This window comes from Bos indicus x Bos taurus, chromosome 1 (assembly GCF_003369695.1).
Source record: "Bos indicus x Bos taurus breed Angus x Brahman F1 hybrid chromosome 1, Bos_hybrid_MaternalHap_v2.0, whole genome shotgun sequence".
Classification (NCBI taxonomy): Eukaryota; Metazoa; Chordata; class Mammalia; order Artiodactyla; family Bovidae; genus Bos; species Bos indicus x Bos taurus.
In genome coordinates, this window is record NC_040076.1 from 45,650,344 (window position 1) to 45,669,175 (window position 18,832).

Here is an 18,832-nt window from a genome sequence, read left to right on the forward strand (position 1 = left end):
ACAGTAAAGGTCAATGAAACTAAATGCTAGTTCTTTGAAAAATAAACAAAATTAATAAACCTTTAGCCAGAGTTATCGAGATAAAAGACTCAAATCAATATTAGAAATGAAAAAGAAATTGCAACTAATATCACAGAAATACAAAGGATCATAGCTGTATGCCAATAAAACAAGCTGGAAAAATTCTTGAAAGTGAAAGTGAAGTCGCTCAGTCATGTCTGACTCTTTGCAACTCCATGGACTGTAGCCTACCATGCTCCTCAGTCCATGGAATTCTCCAGGCAAGAGTACTGGAGTAGGTTGCCATTTCCTTCTCCAGGAGATCTTCCCAACCCAGGGATCGACCCTGGGTCTCCTGCATTCCAGGCAGACGCTTTAACCTCTGAGCCACCAGGGAAGGTACAATCTTTCAAGACTGAATCAGGAAGACAAAGAAAATACGAACAGACCAATTACAAGCATCAAAATTCAAACTATGACTTAAAAACTCCCAAAAAATAAAAGCCCAAGACCAGATGGCTTCAGAATTGAGTTCTATCAAACACTGAGAAAAAAGCTACACCTAGCCTTCTGAAACTGTTCCCAAAAACTGCAGAGGAAGGAAAACTCCCAAACAAATTCTGTCAAGCCACCATCATCCTGCTGTCAAAACCAGAAAAAGATATCACAAAAAAAAAAAATTACAGGCCAATATCACTAATGAACACAGTCACAGAAATCCTGAACAAAATACTAGCAATCTGAATTCAAGGATACATTAAAGGTGCATACACCATTATCACATTGGATTTATCCTAGGGATGCACGGATTTTTCAAAATCCACAAATCAGTGTGCTACACCACATCAACAAACTGAAGAGTAAAAGCCATATGATCATCCAAAAAGCTTTTCAAAAGAAAAGCTTTTGACAAAATTCAACACCCATTTATAATAAAAACTCTCCAGAAAGTGGGCAACATAATAAAGGCCTACAAACCTACTGTTTGTAGAAACAAACCTACAGTTAATATCATACTCAGTAGTGAAAAGCTAAATGCATTTTCTCTGAGATCGAAACAAGATTAGGATGTCCACTCTCACCACATTTATTCAACATAGTTTTGGAAGTCCTAGCTATAGCAATCAAAGAAAATGAAATAAAAGGAATTCAAATTGGAAAAGAAATTAAATTGTCACTGTTTGCAGATGCATGATACTATACATAGAAAATTCTAAAGACACTACCAGGAAACTACTGCAGCTCATCAATTAATTTGGTAAAGCTGCAGGTTACAAATTAATACACAGAAATCTACTGCATTGCTATACACACACTAAAAATGAAAGATCAGAAAGAGAAATTAAGAAAACAATCCCATTCACCATCACATCAAAAAGAATAAAATACCTAGGAATAAACAAACCAAGACCTGTACTCCATAAACTATTAAGACACTCATGAAAGAAATAAAAAATGACACAAACAGATGGAAATATATATCATGTACTTGGATTCAAAGTATCAATATTGTCAAAATGACTATACTACCAAAGGCAATCTACAGATTCAATACAATCTGTATCAAATTATCAATGGCATTTTTTATAGAACTAGAACAAAAAAATCTTAAAATTTGTATTGAGACACAAAAGACCCTGAATAGCCAAAGCAATCTTGGGAAAGAAAAATGAAGCTAAAGAAAGCATGCTGTTCCCTGACTTCAGACTATACACTTCAAAGCACAGTTATCCACACAGTAGGGTACAGGCACAAAAAGAAAGATAGGTAAATGGAATGGAATAAACAAACCCATGCATCTATGGTCAGTTAATCTATGAAAAAGAAGGCAAACTATAAAAAGGAGGAAAAAACAGTCCCTTCAATAAATGGTGCTAGGAAAACTGGACAGCTACATGTAAAAAAAAAAAATGAAATTAGAAAATTCTTTAAAACCATACACAAAAATAAGCTTAACATAGATTAAAGACCTAAATGTGAGACCACACACTATAAAACTCTTAGAGGAAAACATTGGCAAAACACTCTCTTGACAAAAACTGCAGCAATATATTTATGATCTATCTCCAAGCATAATGGAAATAAAAATAAAAATGAACAAATGAGAACTAAACTAAATGTTTTTGTACAGTTAAGGAATCATAAATAAATGAAAAGAGAATCCAAAACATGGGAGAAAACAATTGAAATGATGTGACCGACAAGGGATTAGTCTCCAAATTTTACAAACAGCTCATGTGACTTAATATCACAAAAAACAAACAATCCAATCAAAAATGGGCAGAAGATCAAACAGATACTTCCCCAAAGAAGATATACAGATGGCCAAGAGGCACATGAAAAGATGTTCAACATTACTAATTATTCAGTTCAGTTCAGTCGCTCAGTCGTATCCGACTATTTGCAATCCCATGAACTGCAGCACACCGGGCCTTCCTGTCCCTCACCAACACTTTGAGTTTGAGCTTACTCAAATTCATGTCCATCGAGTTAGTGATGCCATCAAACCTTTTCATCCTTTGTCATACCCTTCTCCCGCCTTCAATTTTCCCCAGCATTAGGGTCTTTTCCAATGAGCCAGTTCTTCGCATCAGGTAGCCAAAGTACTGGAGTTTCAGCTTCAGCATCAGCCCTTTCAATGAATATTCAGGACTGATTTCCTTTAGGACTGACTGTTTGGATCTCTTTGCAGTCCAAGGGACTCTCAAGAGTCTCCTCCAACACAACAGTTCAAAAGCATCAATTCTTCGGTGCTCAGCTTTCTTTATAGTCCAACTCTCACATCCATACATTATTGCTGAAAAAACCATAGCTTTGACTAGACAGACATTTGTCAGCAAAGTAACGTCTTTGTTTTTTAATATACTGTCTCAGTTCAGTTCAGTTTGGTCGCTCAGTAATGTCCGACTCTTTGTTGGCAAAGTAATGTCTCTGCTTTTTAATATGCTATCTAGGTTGCTCATAACTTTCCTTTCAAGCAGCAAGCGTCTTTTAATTTCATGGCTGCAATCACCATCTACAATGGTTTTGGAGCCCAGAAAAATAACGTCAGCTACAGTTTCCACTGTTTCCCTATCTATTTCCCATGAAGTGATGGGACCAGATGCCATGATCTTATTTTTCTGAATATTGAGCTTTAAGCCAACTTTTTCACTCTCCTCTTTCACTTTCATCAAGAGGCTCTTTAGTTCTTTGCTTTCTGCCATAAGGGTGGTGTCATCTGCGTATCTGAGGTCATCGATATTTCTCCCAGCAATCTTGATTCCAGCTTGTGCTTCATCCAGCCAGGCATTTCACATGATATACTCTGCACACAAGCTGAATAAGCAGGGTCACAATATATAGCCTTGACGTACTCCTTTCCTGATTTGGAACCAGTCTGTTGTTCCATGTCCAGTTCTAACTGTTGCTTCTTGACCTGCATACAGATTTCTCAGGATGCAGGTCAGGTGGTCTGGTATTCCCTTTAAGAATTTTCATGTTGATATATGGCAAAACCAATACAATATTGTAAATTTTAAAAAAAAGGTGTTGCTTAAACCAATAGTTCTGAGAAATAAAACAGTGATTTCTTTAGCTCAAAAAAAAAAAAAAAAATTTTTCCACAGTTTGTTGTGATCCACACAGTCAAAGGCTTTAAAGCAGAAGCAGATATTTTTCTGGAACTCTCTTGCTCTTTGCTGATCCAACGGATGTTGGCAATTTGATCTCTGGTTCCTCTCACTTTTTGTAAATTCAGGTTGAACATCTGGTAGTTGATGGTTCAAAATTGCTAAAGCCTGGCTTGGAGAATTTTGAGCATTACTTTACTAGCGTGTGAGATGAGTGCAATTGTGCAGTAGTTTCAGCATTCTTTGGCATTGCCTTTCTTGGACTGGAATGAAAACCGACCTTTTCCAGTCCTGTGGCCACTGCTGAGTTTTCCAAATTTGCTGACATGTTGAGTGCAGCACTTTAACACCATCATCTTTTACAATATGAGAGAAATGCAAATCAAAAGTATAATGATATCTATCACCTCACCCAGTCAAAATGGCTATCATCAAAAAATATACAAACAATAAATGCTAGAGAGGGTGTGAAGAAAAGGGGACCCTCCTACATGTTTGGTGGGAATGTAAATTGGTGCCGTCACTACAGATAAGAGTATGGAGGTTTGCAAAAATAGAGCTACCATATGATCCTTCAATCCTACTCCTGGCCATATATCCAAAAAAACATAATCTGAGAGGATACATACACCTTAATATTCATTGCAGCACTGTTAACAATAACCACGATATGGAAGCAATCTAATAGCCATCAACATAAGAATGGATAAAGATATGGTACATATATACAATGGAATATTACTCAGCCATTAAAAAGAATAACATAATGCCATTCGCAGGAACATAGATGGACCTGGTGATTACCATACTGAGTGAAGTAAGTCAGACAGACAGAGATAAATATATGATATTTCTTATATGCAGAGTCTTATAAAAATGATACAAATGAACTTATTTACAGAACAGAAACAGACTTATAGACTTAGAGAACTATGGTTACCAGGGGGGAAGGGTAGGAGGAAAGAGTAATAGAATTTGGAGCTGACATGTACACATTTCTGTATTTAAAGTGGATAACCAAGGACTGCTATATAGCACAGGGAACTATGCTCAATATTCTGTAACAACCTAATTGGGAAAATAACTTGAAAAAGACACATGTATATTTAGATACATGTATATTTGTAACTGAATTGCTTTGTTGTACACCTGAAACTAACACAATACGGTTAATCAACTATACTCCAATATAAAATATAAAATTTTTTAAAAACTGATGAAAGAACTAAGGCTTGGAAAACCCCAATATAGCAGTTTTTCTCCAAGAAGTTCACTAACTGCAAATCAGTCAAGACAATCTCATGGGAAACTGGAATAAATGTATTAGATAGCGTCAGACATTATTTTAAAAAAACAGGACTCTACCTGAAATATATATATATATATATATATATATATATATTTAACTTGCAAATATCGTTACCATATAAAATTAAACAGCTAACAAATTCCTATAAACAAAAGAATGTTAAATATTTCCAATGTATTATATTCATAAAAGCAAGTTTTACAAGGCAAACTTAAGGCACTACAAAATAAAGGTATACTGAGTGTGAGGAATAGCTCAGTTGGTAAAGAAACTGCCTGCAATGCAGGAGACCTGGGTTTGATTCCTGGGTCAGGAAGAGCCACTGGAGAAAGAAATGGCAACCCATTCCAGTATTCTTGCCTGGAGAATCCCATGGGTAGAGGAACATGGCAGGCTGCAGACCATGGGGTCGCAAGAGTCAGACACAACTTAGTGACTAAACCACAATGTCTGTATATGACAGATCAAAACTAGACTTATCATGGTGATTATTTGAAATGTACAGAAATACTGAATCACTATGCTGTGTAACAGGAACTAATACAGTGTTGTATAATTTGATTATAATTCAAAAACAAAATCAGAAAATGAGACAAGATTTGTGGTTATCAGAGACAGGGGGAGGAAGAATCGAATGAAGGCAGTCAACATGTACAAAATTCCTATTATAAAATAAATAAGTTTTAAGAGACATAATATATAACATGACAAATGAAATTAACACTGCTCTATGTTATATATGAAAGTTGTTAAGAGTAAATCCTGAGTTCTCATCATAAGGAAAATTTTTTTCTAGATAGGTAAATGGAATGGAATAAAAAGCCCAGAAACAAAACCATGCATCTATATGAATAAATGGATGTTGACTAAACTCATTGTGATAATCATTTCATGATATATATAAATGAAATCATTATACTATTCACCTTATACAGTGCTGTCAATTATAAAAAACTGGAAGAAAAAACTTTTTTCAGTGGTATACCTGGGATTTAATTCAGAACACCCATTAATTTATAGGCTTTTGTTAAACAATTGGTATTAGACACAATTATCTATAGGATGAAAATACTGTGAGTTTTAATAATGTTTCAATAGCTAACTTTCTTTAAAACACTTTACCTAAGAGGAGAACCTTCAGGGATACTAAGAAACTATATAGTGCTTTTTTTATCATTCATTTTTCCCTGCTGTAAGTCTAGAATTTGTTACTTTGAAGGAATACTGAAGGACATAAATTAGAAAGCTTTTTATTTAACTATTCCTACTCTACCAAGAAAAGTAATGAAGGTTTAACAGTGTTTTGATGGTATCTGAATTGAGCCCACTTGCACAAATACAAATCCACCTTTATTTTTATACTGTAAGCAAGGATAATTATTTCTAGGAAAAGGACAATTTGTTTAAAAAAAAAAAAAAAGTCCTCCATTACATGCAGATCGTATTTAGTAATCAATTGAAAGATTACATCTACAGTCATAATACTTTCTCTAGAGACTGCCCTCGTAAGAGTTACAGCTGGTTTCCTGTATACGTCAAAGATACTAGTTTCCTTGCAAGTGTTCTCTTCTATGAAAAAGAGTATTTAAAATGTGAAAACAACTGTGTTCCAAATGAAATACAAAAAATTTTTACACAATATCATTAAAGGACCACCTTTTCTTGTGAATAATTTATAAAATCATTCAGAAAACAAAATATTTCAACTAGCTTGAAGCTATCAATAATCGAAGAGACCCTGGAAAGTGTTAGTTTCACACATGACTAGTTTATGAATTGGTTTTGGTGAAAATTTGTATATTAAATTATTTAAAAGTCTTTTTAAAAAGAGACAAAAAGAAGTCAATTCATTAATCCTACAGGCAAGAAAACCTACAATGAATATTTAGAAGTCTGGGATGTATTTACCTTTAAATTTGCTAAAAGTGACTTGTATTGGAATCCTCCTACTAGAGTTGAGAAAAATTCTAATGAATAAAGAATGTACCTGTGGCTGATTCATGTTGATGTATGGCAGAAACCAACACAATGTAAAGCAAATGTCCTCACATTAAAAATAAATAAATTAAAAAAAAAAACAAGAATATATTTCATACTAGGAAGACAGGCAGTGGAAAGCCAATAATAATAATAGAATTAGCAATAATATCAATGACTAGACAGATCCATGGCTCAGACGGTAAAGAATCTGTCTACTAATGCAGGAGACCCAGGTTCGATCCCTGGGTCAGGAAGATCCCTTGGAGAAGGGCATGGCAACCCACTCCAGTATTCTCGCCTTGAGAATTCCATGGACTGAGGAGCCTGGCTGGCTATATAGTCCATGAGGTCTCAAAGAGTCAGACATGACTCAGTGATAAACATTTTCACTTTCATGAAAGTAATATTTAGAAACAGACAAATTAACATTATAACTTTATTGCTATATGCCAGCCAAACAAAAAAATGACAAGAAATAATATTCAAATTTAACTTCCAGATTTAGTAAATAAATCAAGAGATGTACACTGTAGGATACAAATAGTAAATTTAGCAATTTTCTTTGTGTTGCTAAAAAATCTCTCTTTACTTTCATGGATAAATATAGTTATAATTCAAATAGTACTAAAACTACAATAGACAAAAATTCAAATGGCAACAGTTTTCTGAGGTTCACAAACCTTTAGGCTGAGTATCAGACATAAAAGAAATGCCATCATCATCTCTTCGTTTTTCTTTAGTGTAAGAAGTCTGCTTTGCATAATTGTCTGTCTTACTTGATTGTGAACTGCTGCAAAACAAAATATTATTACACTCAATTCTTCTAAGCAAAAATAAATTTAGAAGCCAGTTGGCATATATTCAAGATAAAAATAACAGATCACAAATAAAGTCTTATATAGCAGAGTATGTGGTCTGAACAGTAGAAAGAATATTAAACTATGATTTGAAAAATAAGTTCTCCTTCCTATTCTATCTTTAAATTCTCCATGTTTCTTTGAAAGAAAAAAACAAGAAATGTTTTATTCTTCCAAAATTGTGCACAGGCAAAGTGAACAAAGAAAAATACAAGTGCTAAATATATCAAAGGGATCTAAAAAGTAAACATTCCCTGAACACAAGTAGATGATAATCACACTTATGTGTAATCAAAAAATAAGTCAAAAGTAATCATTAATATGTTTGATGCATAGTTCACGTATCAGAAGTTACATACAAAATAAGACTTAGGGTGTGGTAACAAATTTTACCTACAGAGAAAATAGTTTAAAATATAAGCTACTGGTTAAATATTTCAAATGTATTAAAACCAAATTTTGGATGATTAACATAATACCACTACTATGAAAACATAATACAATAATAGTATGGGACATTAATACCTACCCCACTTTCAGTTATCATTAGATCATCCAGACCCAAAAAAAAAAAAAAATCAAGAAGGAACATTGGAGTGAACCATAAACTTGATCAAATAGACCTAACATGTTTTTATAAAACAACACAGAACATTCTCCAGGATGTTTTAAGATAGGTCACAAAGCAAATCTTAGCAAACTTAAGACACACACAAAAAAATCTCTCCCAATCACAAGAGCATAAAACAAGAAATCAATAACAGGAAGAAGTCTGAAAAATTCAAAAAAAAATAGGAAGATTAAACAATGTGCTCCTGAAAATCAACTGGCTAAAGAAGAAACCAAAAGGAATATCAAGAAGTATCTTGAAACAAATATATACATAAGCAAAAATTTCAAAATCCATGAAATGTTCTACGAGGGCAGTTAATAGCAATAAAAGTTACATTAAAAAACAAGAAAGAACTCCACTGAAAAACCTCACTTTACACCTCTTGGAACCAGAAAAAAATATAAATTAAGCCCAAAGTTAGCAGAAGGAAAGAAACAATAAAGACCAGAGAAAAAGTAAATAAAAAAGAGATAAGAAAAACAATAGAAAAGATCCAAACTAAGAGCTTATTTTTTAAAACAAAACTGACAAACCTTTAGCTAGACAAACCAAGAAAAAAAAAAGACTCAAAGAAAAACAGATCATCTAAACACTACTATGAATAATTGTATGCCAACAATATGGATAACCTAAGAGCCAGTCCATCGTAAAGGAAATCAGTATTGAATATTCATTGGAAGAATTGATGCTGAAGATGAACTCCAATACTTTAGCCATCTGATGTGAAGAACTGACTGATTTGAAGACCCTGATGCTGGGAAAGACTGAAGGTGGAAGGAAAAGGGGACGACAGAGGATGAGATGGCTGTATGGCATCATTGACTCAATGGACATGAGTTTGAGTAAGTTCTTGGAGTTGGTGAAGAACAGGGAAGTCTGGTGTGCTGCAGTCCATGGGTCACAAAGAGTCGAACACAACTGAGCGACTGAACTGAAGAGCCAGTGTTATGGGGAGGATAAAAAAACCTACTGGCTGGACTAAGGGCAAAAAGACTTGTACTGGGCTGGCCAAAAAATTTTTTCAGGTTTTTTTCAGTACCATCTTATGGAAAAACATGAATTTTCTGGCCCACCCAATAAATAAAATCATTACAACTGGTAGTACAGAAATACAAAGTATTGTAAGTGATGATTATAAAAAGTTATACATCAACAAATCATATAACCTAGAAGAAAGGGACAAATAATTAGAAACATACAACCTACGAAAATATATTATGAAGAAAAAGAAAATCTGAACAGATCAATAACAAATATGGAGACTGAATTAGTAATCAAAAACCTTCCAATACAGAAAAGTTCAGGACCAAATGGTTTCACTGGCAAGTCTATCAAATAAGAATTAATGCCAATCTTTTACAAACTCTTTCAAAAAGTTTACGAGGGAAGAACACTTCTAAACTCAGTTTAGAAGGCCATCACTAATACCAAAGCTAGATAAGGACAGGACGGTAAAAGAAAAATATAAATCAAATACCCCTGATGCATAGGGATGCAAAAACTCTCATCAAATTATTAGGAAACCAAACTCCACAACACATTAAAAGAATCATACACCATGATCAAATGGGACTTATTCAGAGATGCAAGAATGGTACAGCATACACGAATCAATGTGATAAAGCACATAGGTAAAATGAAAGATAAAAATCATTTGATCCCTCAAAAGGTACAGAAAAAGCATTTAACAAAATTCAACATCCTTTCACTATAAAACTCAAAAACCTGGGTATATATGGCTGGTTCGTGTCAATGTTTGGCAAAAACCAACACAATTCTGTAAAGCAATTATCCTTCAATTAAAAAATAAATTAAAAAAAACCTGGGTATAGAAGGAACGTACTTCAACACAATAAAGGCCAGTATCACAAATGACACCTAACATCATATGAAACACTGAAAGATTAAAAGCTTCTCCTCTAAAATGAAGAAGGGTACCCATTCTGATCATTCTTATTCAACACAGTACTGGTAATAGTGGCTATAAAAAATTAAATATGAAAAATAAATAAATAAAATGAATCGATATCAGAAAGGAAGACATAAAATTGTCATCATTTGCAGATGATATGATTTTATAGAAAGAAAACCTTAAAAAATCCAACCAAAAAAAAAAAAAAAACAACTCTAAGAACTAATAAATGAATTCACTAAAGTTTCAGGATACAAAATCACCATACTACAATCAGTTGCATTTGTACACACAAATAATGAACTATCTGAAAGAGAAATTGAGGGAAAATCCCATTTAAAACTACAGCAAAAAAAATAAAATTATACTTAGATATAATCTAGAAGGAAAAAGAGCTGTACACTGAAAACTGTAAGACACTGATGAAAGAAACTGAAGAAAACACAAATAAATGGAATGATATTCTGTACTCATAGATGGGGAAAAGTTACATTGCTAAAATGTTCACCCTATGTAAAGCAACCTGCAGATTCAAAGCAATCTTTATGGACATATCAATGGCCTTATTCACAGAAAGAGAACAATCTTAAAGTTTGCATGCAACCACTAAAGACCCCAAATAGCCAAAGCAATGTTGAGAAGGAAAAACAAAACCAGAGGGACTGATTTCAATCCCTTCATGATTTCAAGCTAAATTACAAAGCCATAGTAATCAAAACAATATGGAAAAATAGACACATAAATGACTGAAACAGAATAGAGAGCCAGAAATAAATCCAGGCATGTGTGGTCAACTCATGTATGACAAAGGAGCCAAGAATACACCATGGGAAAAGGATAGTCTCTTTAATAACTGATGCAGGAAAAACCTGACAGCCACATACAAAAGAATGAAACTGGACCAATATCTTATACCATATACAAAAATCAACACAAAATAGATTAAAGATTTACATATATAACCTGAAAACATAAAATTTCTAGGAAAAAACATGAGCGTAAGCTGGTTTTGGCAGTGATTTTTTGGATTAAACACCAAAACAAAAACAACAAAAGAAAATAAGTGGAACCACAAAGCTGTACAGTAAAGAAAACTATCAACAAAATTAAAAGGCAACTTATGGAGCAGGAGAAATAGTTTTAAGTCATCTATCTCATAAGGAAGTTAATATTCAAAACACATGATATATAAAGAATCCATACAACTCAACCAAAAAAACAGAACAATTTCATTAAAAAATGGGCAGAGAAACTGAACAGAAGTTTCTCCAAAGACTACAAGCAACCAACAGGTACATGAAAAGGAGCTCCACATGCACTGATCATCAAGGAAAGGTATGTAAAAACCGCAATGAAGTATAACTTCACAAATCTGAGAATGGCTATTACCAAAAGAGAGAAACAAGTGTTGGAAAAGATATGGAGTGCTGTGGAAATGTAAATTAGTGCAGTCACTATGGAAAACAGTATGAATATACCTCAAAAAATCAAAAATATAATATACAGTCTAGCAATTCTACTTCTGGGTGTTTATGCTTAGGAAACAAAATCACTACCTCAAAAAGATACATATACCCCCACGTTCACTGAAGCATTATTTGCAATAATGAAGACATGGAAACAACATAAGTGCACATCAATAGATGAATGGATAAAGAAAATGTGACACACACACACAGTGGGATATTTTTCAGTCATAAAAGAAAAAGAAAGAAATCCTGCTATCTGTGACAACATTAATGAGCCTTGAGGGCATTATGCTATGTGAAATGAAACAAAGACAAATAGCATATGACTTCACTTACATGGGGAATCTAAATTTAAAAACAAACCAACACATGCATAGACACAGGCAACAGGTTGGTGGTTACTATAGCCAGGAGCATGAAATGACTGCAGGTGGTAATAAGGTACAAGTTTCCAGTTATTTAAAAAAAAAGTCTTGGGGATGCAAGGTACAGCATGATGACTATAGGTAATAACTAATAACAAGAGTGTACTGTATATTTGAAAGTTGCTAAGATAGTAGATCTTACAAGTTCTAATCACAAGAAAAAAAATATAACTACGTGGTGATAGGTGTTAACTAAACTTATGGTGTTAATCATTTTGCAATATATACGTATATGAGATCATTATGTTGTACATCTAAAATTAATACAATATTCTGTAAGTAACATATCAATTAAATTAATTCAGTTAAAAAAGACAAAATGAAAAACAACTGAGAAAGCAATTTCGTACTAATTAGAGTAGCCATAAAATTAATTAAATCTTTACCAACAATCTTCTCACCCATGATAATTACTAACAAAACAACTCATTATGGTATTATTTAACTGGGTAAAAATTCTGAAAATAAAAAATTTTTAAATAAAAAACTATCAAATTATTAACCTACAGTCTTCCTTTATAGTACAATATATATATCAATTACTACATTTTCAAAAGTATTTAACAACATAGAATTCTAAATTTTATTGAAGTATAGTTGATTTACAATGTGTTAATTTCTAGTGTAAAGCAAAGTGATTCAGTTATACATGTTGTGTATACATTCTTTTTCATACTCTTTTCCATTATGGTTTATCACAGGATACTGAATATAGTTTCCTGGCTATACAGCAGGATACTGTTCTTTATCCATCCTATATGCAATAGTTTGCATCTGCTAATCTCAAACTTCCAATCCTTCCCCATTCCCTTAGAAATTTTTACATTTATAAAAGTACTAAAATAATCAGCAGGAATAAATCAAGGGCCCTTGTACAATAAGATATGAAATATACACTAAGTGACCTCAGGAAAATTGCAGAGTAGGTAACTTCTATGCAGAGTACATCATGAGAAACACTGGACTGGAAGAAGCACAAGCTGAAATCAAGATTGCCAGGAGAAATATCAATAACCTCACATATGCAGATGACACCACCCTTATGGCAGAAAGTGAAGAGGAACTAAAGAGCCTCTTGATGAAAGTGAAAGAGGAGAGTGAAAAAGTTGGCTTAAAGCTCAACATTCAGAAAACGAAGATCATGGCATCTGGTCCCATCACTTCATGGGAAATAGATGGGGAAACAGTGGAAACAGTGTCAGACTTTATTTTAGGGGGCTCCAAATTGACTGCAGATGGTGAGTGCAGCCATGAAATTAAAAGACGCTTACTCCTTGGAAGAAAAGCTATGACCAACCTAGATAGCATATTGAAAAGCAGAGATATTACTTTGCCAACAAAGGTCCGTCTAGTCAAGGCTATGGTTTTTCCAGTAGTCATATATGGATGTGAAAGGAACTGTGAAGAAAGCTGAGCGCTGAAGAATTGATGCTTTTGAACTGTGGTGTTGAAGACCCTTGAGAGTCCCTTGGACTGCAAGGAGATCCAACCAGTCCATTCTGAAGGAGATCAGTCCTGGGATTTCTTTGGAAGGAATGATGCTAAAGCTGAAACTCCAGTACTTTTGGCCACCTCATGCGAAGAGTTGACTCATTGGAAAAGACTCCGATGCTGGGAGGGATTGGGGGCAGGAGGAGAAGGCGACAACAGAGGATGAGATGGCTGGATGGCATCACTGACTCGATGGATGTGAGTCTGAGTGATCTCCGGGAGCTGGTGATGGACAGGGAGGCCTGGCGTGCTGTGATTCATGGGGTCGCAAAGAGTCGGACACGACTGAGCGACTGAACTGAACTGAACTGAACTGAGGAGACACCAACCATGTTCTCACCTAGACAACAGCGCTGGCAGAATCCGATGAAATTTGGAGTTCTGGAGTCTACTGAAGGCTTGTAACTTCTAGTCAAAAGGTTCAACAGTAACTTTGGTCAATTAAGGCAATTTGGATGGTAGCAGTTACCTATACCCAGCTCTGAGACAAGCAGCCAAGTCCAAGTTCTTAGAACAGTTTGCACAGGCTTACAATCACCAAGATGAGCAATAAGGGCCTTGTCTTTCAAATATTGGGAATCTGTATTCTGATCACTGACTGCTGTCTCTGATTATGGATAAGGAGACATAGAGACAGGCAGCCATTGCTGTAACAACCATCACCATGTTGCAACAGTCTCTCCATTCAGCTAAAACAACATGCAGGAGATTAAAAGAGCTAGCACCTATTTTGTTCTATTTCTTCGCTTCATTTTTCCTATTTCCTCCTTATGGGAAATAAATATTTAAGGACTAAGATATTAAAAAGTAATAACATGTACAAGGAAATTTAGAAAGTCACAAACATGACCATGGAAAGACATAGGCTCAGAAAAGACCTGAAAAGACCTTTTATTTACATATTAGACTGATACCTGGAATGGGGACATATTGCAACAATTTTAAAAACTAAGCAAACAAAGGGAAAAAATCCAGCAAATGCTGGGGAAGGAGAAGAACCTGATCTTCAAACTTCGCATCTTATAATATCCAAATGTCAAGTTTTCAAAAACAAAAATAAAAAAATCACATGACATTCAAAGAAACAGGAAAGAATGGCCAATTCAAAAGAAAAAACAAAAACTAATCAACAGAACCCGTCCTTGAAAAAAAAAAATAGCAGATGGCAAACTCAATAAGTAAAGACATTAAAACGACCATCTTCAAGATCCTCAGGGACCTGCCTGGCAGTTCAACAGTTAAGAGTTGCACTTCCAATGCAGGGAACACAGGTTCAACCCCTGGTAAGGAAACTAAGATTCCCACATGCTGCACAGCATGGTGAAAAAGGAAAGAAAGAGACAGACAGACAGAAAGAAAATCTTTAACAAAATCAAGAAAATGATTTGTGTGACAAGATGAAAATATCAATAAAAGACAAATGAACCAAAAGGAAATTCTGGAGCTAAAAATGTACAATAACTGAAATGAAAATTTTATTAGAGATTCAAAAGCTGATTTGAGCAGGCAGAAGAAACAGTGAGTGAACCTGAAAATATGACCATAAAAAGGACCAAATCTGAGGAACAGAAAGAAGAAAAACTTAAGAAAGGTAAACAGAACCTAAGGGACCTATGGGACACCAAGAAAGGGACTAATATACACATTGCTGGTATCTCAGGAGAAGAGACAGAAAAGGGCAAAGATATTATTTAAATAAATAATCACCAAAGAAGTCCAAATTTGATGAAAGACATGAATATAAACATCAAAGAAACCCAAGGAACTACGCGTAGAGTAAACTGAATGAGACCTATATCAAGAAAAGTTATAATTAAATTGTCCAAAGACAAAGGCAAAGAGAGAACTCTTTCTTGAAAGCACAAAGAAAAAAGTGACTCATCACACATAAGAGATCCTCAATAAGATTATGAGAAGATTTCTTATCAAAAACCATGCTGGCCAAAAAACACTGAATTGGTATATTCAAAGGAAAAAATCTATCAACAAGGAATTCTATATCTGACTATACTATCCTTCAAAAATGAGAACAAAATCAAGACATTCTAAGATAAACAAATCTAGATAGCACGTTAAAAAGCAGAGACATCACTTTGCCGACAAAGGTCCACATAGTCAAAGTTACAGTTTTTCCAACAGTCGTGTATGGATGTGAAAGCTGGACCATAAAGAAGGCTGAAAGTGAAAGTGAAGTCGCTCAGTCGTGTCCGACTCTTTGCAACCCCATGGACTGTAGCCTACTAGGCTCCTCTGTCCATGGGATTTTCCAGGCAATAGTACTGGAGTGGATTGCCATTTCCTTTTCCAGAGGATCTTCCCGACCCAGGGATCGAACCTGGGTCTCCCGCACTGTAGACAGACGCTTTATCGTCTGAGCCACCAGGGAAGTCAAAGAAGGCTGAGTGCCAAAGAATTGATGCTTTTGAACTGTGGTGCTGGTGAAGACTCTTGGAGAGTCCCTTGGACTGCAAGGAGGTCAAATCAGTCAATCCTAAAAGAAATCAACCCCAAATACTCATTGGAAGGACTGATGCTGAAGTTCCAGTACTTTGGCCACCGGATGTGAAGAGTCAACTCTTTCGGAAAAGATCCTAAATGAGGAGAAAGACTGAAGGCAAAATGAAAATGAAGCAGTAGAGAATGAGATGGTTAGACAGCATCACCTACTTAAGGGACAGGAATTTGAACAAACTCTGGGAGATAGTGGAGGACACAGGAAAAATTCTCATTAATATACCCCAAATGGTTCATATTGTTATATATCCTAACCACATGGTTCCTGGGATGAAAGGATGGTTCAACATACAAGAATCTATCAATATAATAGCCTGATATGCCACAGTCAATGGGGTCACAAAGAGTTGGACATGACTTGGTGACTGAACAACAATAACTAAGGTAAACAACAGCTGAGGAAAATCATTACCACTATAAGTAAAACCAGCCCTGTAAGAAAAACTAAAAATAACTGGTAAAAGTAAATCCATAGATAATTATAAAATCTACTATTACTGTAATTCTGGTTTATAATATGCCTGTTTGTTTGATACATGATTTAAGAAACTGATACATTCTTTAAATTATTAGACTATGCTTTTGAACAAACAACACATAAAGATATAATTTTATGACATCAATGACTTAAAGTATGTGAGGACAGAGCTATAAAGGAGCACATTTATGAAATTAAGCTGGTATAAATTCAAACATGGTTCCTGGGATGCAAGGATGGTTCAACGTACAAGAATCTATCAAAATAATACACCACATTAACAAAATGAAAGAGGAAAACTACATGGTCATGTCAATTAATACAGAAAAAGTACTTCACAAAATTCAGTACCCTTTCCTGATGACTAAAAAATGAAATTCAACAATCTAAGAAAAGAAACTACCTACATCATCATAGCAAAGATCATATATGAAAAACACACAGTAAACATCAAACTCAATGATGAACGATGGACAGCTCTTCTTCTAGAAAAAGGAGTAAGACAAGGATGACCACTTTTACCACTTCTAGTCAACACAGTACTAGAAGTTCTAGCCAGAGCAATTATACAAGAAAAATAAACATAAAAGCATTGAAACTGGAAAGAAATACTCTGTTTACAGATGATATGATCTTGCAAGTAAGAAACTCTAAAGATTACACACATACACATACATAAACATAAAAAATGATTAGAGGTAATAAACAAAAGAAGAAATTAAGGAAATAATTCTATTTACAATAGCTTCAAGAAGAGAAAAAACTAAGCACTTAACCAAGGAGACAAGACTTGTAAAATGAAAATTATAAAACATGGCTAAAAGAAATTAAAGAAGATATTAATGAATGGAAATACAACTCATGTTCATGGACTAGAAGACTTAACATGTCAATACTACCTAAAGCAATCTACAGATCCAATGCGATCTTATCAAAAACACAGTGACATTTTTCAAAGAAATAAAAAAAAACTTATCCTAAAATGTATAGGAACCAGAGAACAAATTACCAACATTCACTGGATCATCAAAAAAGCAAGAGAGTTCCAGAAAGACATCTATTCTGCTTTATTGACTATACCAAAGCCTTTGACTGTGTGGATCACAATCAACTATGAAAAATTCTGAAAGAGACGGGAATACCAGACCACCTGACCTGCCTCTTGAGAAACCTGTATACAGGTCAGGAAACAACAGTTAGAACTGGACATAGAACAACAGACTGGTTCCAAATAAGAAAAGGAGTACGTCAAGGCTATATATTGTCACCCTGCTTATTTAACTTCTATGCAGAGTACATCATGAGAAATGCTGGGCTGAAGGAAGCACAAACTGAAATCAAGATTCCCGAGAGAAATATCAATAACCTCAGATATGCAGATGATACCACCCTTATGGTAGAAAGTGAAGAACTAAAGAGCCTCTTGATGAAAGTGAAAGAGGAGAGTGAAAAAGTTGGCTTAAAGCTCAACATTCAGAAAACAAAGATCATGGCATCTGGTCCCATCACTTCATGGCAAATAGATGGGGAAACAGTGAAAACAGTAGCTGACTTTATTTTTCTGGGCTCCAAAATCATTGCAGATGGTGACTGCAGCCATGAAATTAAAAGACACTTGCTCCTTGGAAGGAAACTTATGACCAACCTAGACAGCACATTAAAAAGTTGCACATTTGTGCAACTGTGGTGTTGGAGAAGACTCTTGAGAGTTCCCTGGACTGCAAGGAGATCCAACCAGTCCATCCTAAAGGAGATCAATCCTGGGTGTTCATTGGAAGGACTGATGCTGAAGCTGAAACTCCAATACTTTGGCTACCTCATGCGGAGAGCTGACTCATTTGAAAAGACCCTGATGCTGGGAAAGATTGAGGGCAGGAGGACAAGGGGAAGACAGAGGATGAGATGGCTGGATGGCATCACCGACACAATGGACATGGGTTTGGGTGGACTCCGGGAGTTGGTAATGGACAGGGAGGCCTGGCGTGCTGTGATTCATGGGGTCGCAAAGAGTTGGACACGACTGAGTGACAGAACTGAACTGAAAATGTATACGCAACAAGAGTCAAAACAATCTTCAACATATTTGGAGGGATCAAACTCCCTGATATCAAAACTTACTACAAAGCTATAATAATCAACATATATGGTACTATCATAAAGACAAATATGGAGA

General features: G+C 34.9%; 1 protein-coding gene across 11 annotated transcripts in view; it reads right to left on the reverse strand.

Moving 5' to 3' along the window:
* The window catches only part of SENP7 (SUMO specific peptidase 7), a 170,799-nt gene that overhangs the window by 55,074 nt on the left and 96,893 nt on the right, over positions 1 to 18,832 (reverse strand). For 7 of the 11 annotated variants that reach the window (XM_027561898.1, XM_027561836.1, XM_027562205.1 and 4 more), the window contains one exon: positions 7,581 to 7,690. In XM_027561898.1, coding sequence (XP_027417699.1) covers positions 7,581 to 7,690 — 110 coding nt within the window. The remainder of the gene's footprint in view (positions 1 to 7,580; positions 7,691 to 18,832) is intronic. The other 4 variants (XM_027562138.1, XM_027562056.1, XM_027562008.1 and 1 more) reach the window with 1 other exon arrangement.